General features: G+C 46.3%; 1 protein-coding gene across 3 annotated transcripts in view; it reads right to left on the bottom strand.

The window, feature by feature from the left end:
• Positions 1-2,253: 2,253 nt before the first annotated feature.
• The window catches only part of sacm1la (SAC1 like phosphatidylinositide phosphatase a), a 53,499-nt gene continuing 43,977 nt past the window's right edge, over positions 2,254-11,775 (bottom strand). For all 3 annotated transcript variants that reach the window (XM_075450175.1, XM_075450174.1, XM_075450176.1), the window contains 3 exons: positions 8,155-8,247; positions 3,509-3,566; positions 2,254-2,976 (listed from right to left, as the gene is read on the bottom strand). In XM_075450175.1, coding sequence (XP_075306290.1) covers positions 2,840-2,976; positions 3,509-3,566; positions 8,155-8,247 — 288 coding nt within the window. In that variant the 3' untranslated portion in view covers positions 2,254-2,839. The remainder of the gene's footprint in view (positions 2,977-3,508; positions 3,567-8,154; positions 8,248-11,775) is intronic.

Raw genomic sequence — 11,775 nt, 5'->3', positions numbered from 1 at the left:
CAGGCCGTGTAGTTTTCTTTTAAATACACTGAAGCTTTGGAAAGGCTTTTAAAAACAACCAAAGAAAAAGGCTGAATGGAAGGTTGGTACCCTGTGACACCTTTAATGTAGCCTAGAAATCTAGACACCCCTAGCGGCCGCAAATGGAATTTGCTCCGGGGCTAGTCTAGTCACTTGTGGTCGTTTTGCAACGTTCCAAATCAAAACTTGATTGAGCCAATCAAATCGTGAGGAGCGGGGTCGGAGGCCGGGCTACCTGTGACGACAGAGGTGCGACGTTTCAGTGTGTAGTTCCAGAGAGAGGTTTAAAAAAAAAAAAAAAAAAAAAAAAAAAAAAAATAGTTCCATTAGCTAGCTCTCTTTAGCTTTATAGGGAAACGAAGTAAACTTACATCTGAGAGCAATCCCCAGTCAATTGCGAGCATGATGTACCGAAGACAGCGGGCCGATCTTCGTCTCAGAGCTGACAAAACTCTCCGGTAAGGCATTTGAACGGTCAAATTCCGTTAACGGGACGAGAGCAGTCAAAACGACAAAACCGGAAGTGCGTTGCTCACTGCGGCTAGCTTTAGCAGCGCCGAATTCGTGGGAACAAAATTGTAAATAGCCGGTATTTTGACAGATTTTCAACACCTTGGGGATCTAAACGACTACTTTCTCGCCTGAAAATGTTTCAAATGTTGCTAAAGTTTACAGAGTTTAGAGCTTAAGAGAAATCAGCTTTTCAGGCCACAGACTACAAACCACAATGTAAACTCCGTCGTGTTGACTACGTAAAACTTCTTCATCGCTCTGATTGGTTGTTGCGCCATCCTATTGCGTGGCGTTGAACTTGACAGACAGCCGTTTATCCCGCCCACACTGTTATCCAGCGTCACTAGACCCATGTACAGCTTTTTGCTAGCCTGGAAAACCAGCGCCAACTGCTGGACGGCAAAATGTTTTGCCTGCGGTTGGGTCTGGCCTCGATCCACTTGTCATTTTGAAAATACTGCCCTGAATCTGGCAGATGGCAACTAAACCAATCACAACGCAGAGATGTGTTTTGAATCAACGCGGGCGGGCCAGAGGGTTCTGGTGCGGGGTTTTGAGGGAGTGACGACAGAGCAGTGCGACGTTGGGCAGTGGAAGCGAACATAGACAAGCGAAAGCACAACAAGAAAGATGGCGGCGGCAATGGAACAGTGCTCGTTTGATTCAGCCTTGGCACACAGCCATTATAACGAACAGCCTTGCCACTCTGTATTAAGCCCCATTGTACCGGCTTTTTGGCTGCAGTTCCACCAGAATTCCACTGGGAGCGTCGGTGGAGACCAGAATGAATGGGGCCCTATGGAGCTAGATGCTACAAATGGTCAGTTTCACCTAAGTCTCCTCAAGAGCGCTCAGATTTGAATGTAGTTTCTGAGAGCTCAACATGGGTTTCAAGTAAAAAATCTACTGAACGAGTACATATATCGCTTTGATTTCTTACTGGTTGGCTTCTTGTTGTCCACAACGCGCTAGCATTGTGCTAATGACAGCTGGTCGACCCGCTATGTATGACGTCATATACACTTCAAATCCTTTTTTTAAGCAAATGAGTGGCTCTAAAAATCTAAAACTCAGCCATGGGTATTTTCTAAACACCCTTTTTCGAAAACAACATTCGAATTACTAGAGAAAAAATTATATCTTGAGATAAGGGCACGAAAGGGCGTATAGCTCCATAGGACTCTATTCATTCTGGTCTCCAAAATTGGGCGCCCCACGTGGAAAGAGGGTGGAACTGCAACCAAAATCGCCTCGTTGGAAACCGGAAATGCACCGTGAGTGGCGTATCTGTCCTATTATAGAATCTGTGCTTGGCATCAGTTTTGGAAGAGTCCCCTCCCACCAAAGCTTTCTGTCGCGCTTACTACGTCACAGTCAGTTGCGCTGATTGGTCAGAGCGTTGGCCTATAGGCACAGACGCGGTTTGAAAGACAACGGGTTGTGCTCATCAACAATGTTCCGTTGTATCCATTGATCGGTGCCAGACTAAATTAGACATCCAATCCATTTAGGCTGGTTTATCAGGCTAGCTTTTTGCTGTACGGGTCTGGCTTGCTAGGCTACCTTTAATGGCTTGGTCTGTTTCCCCACACATCTTCCTGTCAGCAGTGATCACACCACCCTTCCACAGAAGTAGCCCCCTGCACATGCAGGAACAGGAAGTCCTTGTTCTTAATCCCACAGAGCCAGTGAAATATAAACAGACCCACCACGAACAGCTGTATGAGGGGGCACATTTTATGGTTATTCAAAGTGCAAATTAAGATTCTAGGGAAGCCTAAAGCAGTCATCATACATATTCTCCCAAATGAGCCTAACAGGAAGACACTGTCCACCCAGTACAGATTAGCCAGATTTATGTTCCACACATTACATTCACAACTGTGTCCCTGCTGAATACAGTATTCTCCTGAATGAAACACAACTCATATGTTCCACACTTTGACGGGACTATTCAGGGTTGACATACATGATTTAAAGATGTGTGATGACACAATAGAAAAATACCCAATCAAAAGTAAATTAGCAGAAGTGAAATTGTACACAAATTCATTTTTTTTGTGCAAACAGATAAACCAACACCACCCGAACCAGCAAAGGACACCACGTAGTAATGCAAGTGTTTAAATGTTCAGCATGATAAGAAGTGATGGGCTGAAGGTAGAAAACCTGCAGCAGCAGACCTGCAGCAGCAGACCTGCAGCAGCAGACCTGCAGCAGCAGACCTGCAGCAGCAGACCTGGACACAGAGAAGATGAGGTAAGAGAGCGCCTGCCCATCCAAGCCGCTCCTCACACACACACGGTCAGTCCATCTTCTCCTTGTGAACCAGCTTGGGGGCATCCACAAAGTCTTGGCCATTAAACAGGATGATGGTGGCTGTGATCGCGCTGGCAGCCCCCCAAAACATCACATAAGCCAGGGTCTCTGTCCATGTGTCACCTGGAAGAGAGACAGGAGTTAAGAAAACACATTTTCCACTCATCTATCTGCCACCTGTCCGACTTCTCCGGGACATCTGAGAAAACGGATGCACCAAGCACTCCTTCATTTACTGGGACTGAGGTGCTTCCACACAGCGCTGCAGCATTTCCTTGCTCTCGCCTTTGTCTCAGTGTGTTCTTTTAAACAGCATGCTGAGGATGTACACAGTGTTGGGTCTACAGCAGCAGATTCTCACTGATCCGGTTCTACGACCACCAGAAGTGCATCACATGGACCCCCAATTCTGCTTCTGTACTTAGCTAAAAAAAGAAGTGCAAGGAGCAACAAAGATGTGACAGTCCCATTTCCAAAAGGCAGGGTGAAAAGGAGCCAGATGTGTGGCCACATGTTGGTCCAGTAAGTAGTCTGCAGGCCAAGTTTCAATCATGGCAACAAGAATCAGACTGAAGCAGCAGCAAAAAAACATTTGGTATCCAAAAAGATCCAACCCCACAGCGCTAACTGGAACAACACAATAAGTACAACTTACCTGCCATCAGGAGGCAGACGATGCACATGGAGAAAGCCACCAGCATAACGATGGGCAGCTGCAGAGAGAGCAGTCATTCACTGGTTAGAGCAGTCATTCACTGGTTAGAGCAGTCATTCAATGGTTAGACCAGTCATTCACTGGTTAGACCAGTCATTCACAGGTTAGAGCAGTCATTCACAGGTTAGAGCAGTCATTCAATGGTTAGAGCAGCGATTCACTGGTTAGAGCAGTCATTCACTGGTTAGAGCAGCGGTTCACTGGTTAGAGCAGTCATTCAATGGTTAGACCAGTCATTCACTGGTTAGACCAGTCATTCACAGGTTAGAGCAGTCATTCACAGGTTAGAGCAGTCATTCACTGGTTAGAGCAGCGATTCACTGGTTAGAGCAGTCATTCACTGGTTAGAGCAGTCATTCAATGGTTAGACCAGTCATTCACTGGTTAGACCAGTCATTCACTGGTTAGAGCAGTCATTCACAGGTTAGAGCAGTCATTCACAGGTTAGAGCAGTCATTCACTGGTTAGAGCAGCGATTCACTGGTTAGAGCAGCGGTTCACTGGTTAGACCAGTCATTCACTGGTTAGACCAGTCATTCACTGGTTAGAGCAGTCATTCACAGGTTAGAGCAGTCATTCACAGGTTAGAGCAGCGATTCACTGGTTAGAGCAGCGATTCACTGGTTAGAGCAGTCATTCACTGGTTAGAGCAGCGATTCACTGGTTAGAGCAGCGATTCACTGGTTAGAGCAGCGATTCACTGGTTAGAGCAGTCATTTAAAGAGCCAGATTTAAAGAATTAATTCCATCATCCTTTTCTTCACTGCCATGTGCAGATATGACAGAGGACGACTACCTAAACTTTACTCCAGCAACACCTGACTCTCTTGCAGTGTTGTTTTCGTCAACGATGACGATGACGAAATCATTTCGTTGACGCCACTTTTTTTCATGACGATAATGAGACGGTGACGAGATAAACATAGCTCTCTGATGACGAAAACATGACGAGACGTGTGTGAGTTTTCGTTGACGAGACGAGAATGGACGAAAATGTTAGTGGGTGATCTGTCAGACGTTTAAAATGCATGACATTTCTGCTTATTGTGTGTGTCAATTAAAACCTAAAAAGTATCTGCTGCGGCACCTTAAGGCTCGCCACAGGGATATTTTTTCAAAGGTAAGTTACAAATGCTGTTAACATAATCGATAAATTTCATAGTAAGCTAATACATTAGTACGTTTTCCACATACTCCTGGCGGAAATGGGCTGCTAACTTCCGGCTAAAGTTAGCTTTTGTTACGCTAACGTCAATTCATTATGTGTGTGTTACTTTAGCAGCATGTTTAGCCATGTTTACATTCAGTGACGGTGTGGTTATCTCTTTGTGTGTACGTTCTGTCAGCACGTAACTTGATATGTTAAACAGGTCGAGTTACTGTTATACGTAGAGTCTGCTAGCTTTAGCCTAACAGCCACAAGTGACGTTGTGCAGCCCTAACCAGGACCTGTGCGTTTAGTGCGCTTACAGTAAAGTTGGGACACACGCACAGTACAGAATGAAAAATCAGAAAGCTTTAGTAGGCCTACAGGGTCAGTTAATAAGCTATGTATTTTTGTTCTGCTTGTTTGATAGTTAAGACCATACTATTTTCTTAACACAGTAGACTATACTTATTTTTTCTTTTTTTTTGACTAAAACTAGACTAAAACCTTTTTGACTTTTCGTCGACTAAAACTGGACTAAAACTATCACATATAGAAGTGACTAAAATGTGACTAAAACTAATAAGCATTTTAGTCCAAAAGACTAAGACTAAATCTAAGATGGTTGTCAAAAACAACACTGCTCTCTTGTTGACAGCACTATAGTTTCAAGCTGGAGAGACAGTGGCGTTCCTCTAATTTAGAAGAGTCTCAATTAGTCTAGAAAGATAGTTTAATAACGTATAAGAAAGCCCTTCGTAAAGCTAGAACTGCTTATTATTCATCATTGATAGAAGAGAGTAAGAATAATCCCAGGTTTCTTTTCAGCACTGTAGCCAGTCTGACTAAGAGTCCGAGCTCTGTTGAGACAGGTATTCCTTTAACTCTCAGCAGTGATGATTTCATGAGCTTCTTTATCAACAAAATTGTTTCTATCAGAGAGAAGATTGATGGAGTCCTTCCCACTATTATCAGTGATGTATCATCAAGTACAGCAGCTTTAGAAGTATCTTTAGAACCTGATTTGTATTTAGACGGCTTCTGTCCAGTTGATCTCTCTGAGCTAACAACAGCAATAGTCTCTTCTAAACCATCAACTTGTGTTTTAGACCCAATCCCAACCAAACTGTTCAAGGAGGTTTTCCCATTAATTGACACTTCCATATTGGATTTGATCAATCTGTCTTTGTTGACAGGATATGTACCTCAGACTTTTAAGGTTGCTGTAATTAAACCTTTACTTAAAAAACCTACTCTTGATTCAGAAGTGTTGGCTCATTATAGACCTATATCCAATCTCCCTTTTATGTCTAAAGTTCTTGAAAAAATAGTTGCAGCTCAGCTTTGTGATCACTTACACAGAAATAATCTGTTTGAAGAGTTTCAGTCAGGATTCAGAGTGCATCATAGCACAGAAACTGCACTGCTGAAAGTTACCAATGATCTCCTCTTAGCCTCTGATAGCGGACTTGTGTCTGTGCTTGTCCTGTTGGATCTCAGTGCTGCATTTGATACGGTCGATCACAGTATCTTATTACAGAGACTTGAACATGTTATTGGGATTAAAGGAACTGCATTAGGCTGGTTTAAGTCATATTTATCTGATAGATTTCAGTTTGTTCTTGTAAATGAAGAATCTTCCTCACACACCAGAGTAAGTCATGGAGTTCCCCAGGGTTCTGTGCTTGGACCGATTCTTTTCACTTTATACATGCTTCCATTAGGTAACATTATTAGACAGCATGGCATAAATTTCCATTGCTATGCTGATGATACTCAGCTGTACTTATCTATTAAACCAGATGAACCCAATAGGTTGGTCAGACTACAAGCATGTCTTAAAGACATAAAGACCTGGATGACTCAGAACTGTCTGCTTCTAAATTCAGACAAAACTGAAGTCGTTATCTTTGGACCTGAGCGCTTCAGGGAGAAATTGTCTAGCTATATAGTTACTCTAGATGGTATTTCCTTGGCTTCTAGTTCTACAGTGAGGAACCTTAGAGTTATTTTTGACCAGAATTTATCATTTGACTCGCATGTAAAACAGGTTTCTAGGACTGCCTTCTTTCATCTTCGTAATATTGTTAAAATCAGGAACATCTTGTCTCAGAGTGATGCAGAAAAACTGCTCCATGCATTTGTTACTTCAAGATTGGACTACTGTAATTCTTTATTATTGGACTGTCCCACATATTCTCTGAAAAGCCTCCAGCTGATCCAAAATGCTGCAGCCAGAGTTCTGATGAGAACTAACAGGAGAGATCATATTTCTCCAGTTTTAGCTTCTCTTCATTGGCTCCCTGTTAAATTCAGAATAGAATTTAAGATTCTTCTCCTCACATATAAAGCTCTTAATGACCGAGCTCCATCATATCTTAAAGATCTCATTGTAAGATATTTTCCTAACAGAGCACTTCGTTCCCAAACTGCAGGTTTACTTGAGGTTCCCAGAGTTTCTAAAAGTAGAATGGGAGGCAGAGCCTTCAGTTATCAGGCCCCTCTCTGTGGAACCAGCTGCCAGTTTGGGAGGCAGAGCCTTCAGTTATCAGGCCCCTCTCTTGTGGAATAAGCTGCCAGTAAATTTCTGGGAAGCAGACACCCTTTCCACTTTTAAGACCAGGCTTAAAACTTTCCTTTTTGATAAAGCTTATAGTTAGGGATGGCTCAGGTAATCCTGAAACATCCCATAGTTAAGCTGCTATAGGCCCAGCCTGCTGGGGGGCCTCATCTGTCACACCTTTCCTCACTTTACTCTCTTTATGTATATGTGACATTATTGTGGTCATTAACTCGTGTTTCCCTGTTCCAACAGATATCCTTTGAATGGTGTTACAGTGCCGCCCCCCCCCCTCCCTTTCTGTCTTCTCAAACCCCAGCTGGTTGAGGCGGATGGCCACCCTTCCTGGTTCTGGTTCTGCCAGAGGTTTCTTCCTGTTCAAAGGGAGTCGTTTCTCTCCACAGTCGCCTCAGGCACGCTCAGGATGGGAGATTGGACCGAAAAAGAAAAAGTTTTCAGTGCAATCTGTTGGTTTCCTTAGCTAGAAAATTGTTTTTGAATTGGCTTTATATGAGCGAATTGGATTATTTTATGAATAATTATGATTACAATTAATTGAATTCCAATTGGCTTGAATTGGACTTATTATCTAAGTGCCTTGAGATGACATTTGTTGTATTTGGGGCTATATAAATAAAAATGAATTGAATTGAATTCACTAGTTAGAGCAGTCATTCACTGGTTAGAGCAGTCATTCACTGATTAGTGCAGTCATTCACTGATTAGAGCACTGATTCACTGGTTAGAGCAGTCATTCACTGGTTAGAGCAGTCATTCACTGGTTAGAGTAGTCATTCACTGGTTAGAGCAGTCATTCACTGGTTAGAGCAGTCTTCTTCAGCGCTGCTGCCACTAACAGTTAAACAAAGAGCCACTCACTGTTAGGAACTTCCAGTCCTTCTGCACACGAAGGGGAGTGGGTCCATCCGACTCATCCACAGCAAAGTTGCCCAGAAAAAGGTCAATGGAGTCCTGAAAGCAACATAACAGCCACACTTTGTTGTTTTTTTTTTTAATTTGTACGAGTATTTAGCTGAACTCATACCTGTTCACAGACCAATCAGAGCTCTGAGGTGGGCAAACAAACTTTACCTGGATGTGCCTAAATGCAGCGGTTGCCTAAACTGTGGAATGTGTTAGCGCTGCATCTCCGTTGGTCAGAAACTCCGGACCTTTTTAAAACTTCTCTTATAACCCACCTTTTCTCCCAGGCTTTGGGACCTGGCTGAGACCAATGTTGTCTTTGGGTCCCGATTGTTTTTATCTTTTGCTGAATTTCTGTATTAAATGTATTTGTTGGATTTTATTGTTATTTTTTATGCAACCCTCCCATGAGCTGTCACCTTACTGTGGTGGGGGGGTTTGCGTGCCCCAATGAGTCTGGGAGCTATGTTGCCCGAGGCTTTAAGCCCCTGGTAGGGTCACCCATGGCAAACAGATCCTAGATGAGGGACCAGACAAAGAACAGCTCATAAAACCCCTATGATGAATAAAATAATTGGACACCGTGTACCCTTGCCCGGACGCGGGTCACCGGGGCCTCCCCCTGGAGCCAGGCCCAGGGGTGGGGCCCACCGGCGAGCGCCGGGTCTGTGCCCGTGGGGCTTGGTAGGGCACAGCCCGAAGAAACTACACGGGTCCCCCTTCAGACAGGCTCACCACCCGTGGGAGGGGCCAAGGGGGTCGGGTGCCTTGTGAGCTGGGTGGCAGCCGAAGGCGGAGACCTTGGCGGTCTGATCCTCGGCTACTGAAGCTGGCTCTTGGGACGTGGAACGTCACCTCTCTGCTGGGGAACGAGCCTGAGCTGGTGCGCGAGGCTGAGCGGTTCCGGCTAGATATAGTCGGACTCACCTCGACGCATGGCTTGGGCTCCGGAACCAGCCTCCTCGAGAGGGGTTGGACTCTCTTCCACTCTGGAGTTGCCCGCGGTGAGAGGCGTAGAGCAGGTGTGGGCATACTTATCGCCCCCCGGCTGTGCGCCTGTACATTGGGGTTCACCCCGGTAGACGAGAGGGTAGCCTCCCTCCGCCTTAGGGTGGGGGGACGGGTCCTGACTGTTGTTTGTGCTTATGCACCAAACGGCAGTTCAGAGTACCCACCCTTTTTGGAGTCCCTGGAGGGGGCACTAGAGAGTGCTCCTCCGGGAGACTCCCTCGTCCTGCTGGGGGACTTCAATGCTCACGTGGGCAATGACAGTGAGACCTGGAGGGGCGTGATTGGGAGGAACGGCCCCCCCGATCTGAATCAGAGTGGTGTTTTGTTGTTGGACTTCTGTGCTCGTCACGGACTGTCCATAACGAACACCATGTTCAGGCATAAGGGTGTCCATATGTGCACTTGGCACCAGGACACCCTAGGCCGCAGCTCGATGATCGACTTTGTGGTTGTATCGTCGGACTTGCGGCCGTATGTCCTGGACACTCGGGTGAAGACAGGGGCGGAGCTGTCAACTGATCACCCCCTGGTGGTGAGTTGGCTCCGCTGGTGGGGGAGGAAGCCGGTCAGACCTGGCAGGCCCAAACGTATTGTGAGGGTCTGTTGGGAACGGCTGGCAGAATCCCCTGTAAGGAGGAGTTTCAACTCCCACCTCCGGCAGAGCTTCAACCATGTCCCGGGGGAGGTGGGGGACATTGAGCCCGAATGGGCCATGTTCCGTGCCTCCAATGTTAAGGCGGCCGACTGGAGCTGCGGCCGTAAGGTGGTCGGTGCCTGTCGTGGCGGCAACCCCCGAGCCCGCTGGTGGACACCAGTGGTGAGGGAAGCCGTCAAGCTGAAGAAGGAGTCCTATTGGGCCATTTTGGCCAGTGGGACTCTGGAAGCAGCTGATGGGTACCGACAAGCCAAGCGGAACGCAGCCTCGGCGGTTGCTGAGGCAAAAACTCGGGCTTGGGAGGAGTTCGGGGAGACCATGGAGAATGATTTCCGGACGGCCTCGAAGAGTTTCTGGTCCACCATCCGGCGGCTCGGGGGGGGAAGCGGTGCACCGTCAACACCGTGTATGGTGAGGGCGGGGCTCTGCTGACCTCAACTAGAACGTCGTGAGTCGGTGGGGGGAATACTGCTGTGGGTAGTGACCGAAAGAACGAGATCGCAAATACAAGCGGCCGATATGAGTTTCCTCCGCAGGGTGTCTGGGCTCTCCCTTAGAGATAGGGTGAGAAGCTCGGTCATCCGGGAAGGGCTCAGAGTAGAACCGCTGCTCCTCCGCATCGAGAGGAGTCAGATGAGGTGGCTCGGGCATCTGGTTAGGATGCCTCCTGGACGCCACCCCGGTGAGGTGTTCCGGGCCCGTCCCACTGGGAGGAGACCCCGGGGAAGACCCAGGACACGTTGGAGAGACTATGTTTCTCGGCTGGCCTGGGAACGCCTCGGGGTCCCCCCGGAAGAGCTGGAGGAAGTGGCCAGGGACAGGGACGTCTGGGTTTCTCTGCTCAAGCTGCTGCCCCCGCGACCCGATCCCCGGACAAGTGGAAGATAATGGATGGATGGATTTTTATGTAAAGCACTTTGGTCAGCCCAGGTAGTTATAAGGTGTTCTATAGATTAACATGACCTTGACTTTTACTGGAGGGATCAAACACACTCATCCAGCCAATGCTTGATTTTACTGAAACGAAGGATTTGATTCAGAATGCAACTTCAATGTGTGACCATGATCTCAGTAAAATACACTGCCGCACGGGAGTTTTTTAATAATATGCTTATATGTACAGTAAGTTTTAGGCAGGTGTGAAAAAATATGTAAGAAATAAAAGTAAGAACTAAAAAGTAAGAAAAATATAGATAATAATTGTTTATTTGTATTATTTTACAAAATGCAAAAGTGAGTGAACACAAGAAAAATCTAAATCGAATGAATATTTGGTGTTACTACCCTTCGTCTTCAAACCAGCGACACTACGCAGGAAACACAGGAAAACAGCAGCAGGTGCTCTGGACCGGGTCTATCTCAACAGGCCCTGTCCATGTGGCCAGATTTCTTTTAAGACCAACAGCATCATGCTGCCCACCAAGTGCCCTTTCCAAGTTTATCACTCACGCTCACTCCTTTCTCAAAATACGTTCCTCCACTATCCAGGCATGCTTGGACTGTAAACTGACCTTTTTTTCCTCTTTAAACTGGTCACTGGCAACCAGTTTACCTCTCATCTCCCGTCAACAAGTGTCCATGCTTCTCAAAGGCTTGGACAAACAAGAACCGGAGGCACTCCAGACGCTTGCCAATCACTAAAGATCTGCTCAGCCTCTGCATCGCCACACCGCGATCCGTCTTCCTCCGTCTTCCTCCGTCTACCTCCATCGACCTGACCTCAGAAGCCATTTCCTGATAGTTTTTTTACAATGTTCTGACTTCGCTCCAGCAACATCAGCTTACAACCCTTCTCTCCACCCAAGTCTGTCCAACATTGCCATTTACCCCTCTGATTCTATTCATATTCACACTCCGAAAAAGAAAAACGGATTTTTTTTAAACTAGAAGTCTCATACCTTATCTACACC

This window comes from Odontesthes bonariensis, chromosome 18 (assembly GCF_027942865.1).
Source record: "Odontesthes bonariensis isolate fOdoBon6 chromosome 18, fOdoBon6.hap1, whole genome shotgun sequence".
NCBI classification, from domain to species: domain Eukaryota; kingdom Metazoa; phylum Chordata; class Actinopteri; order Atheriniformes; family Atherinopsidae; genus Odontesthes; species Odontesthes bonariensis.
This window is presented reverse-complemented; position numbering and strand designations above follow the sequence as displayed.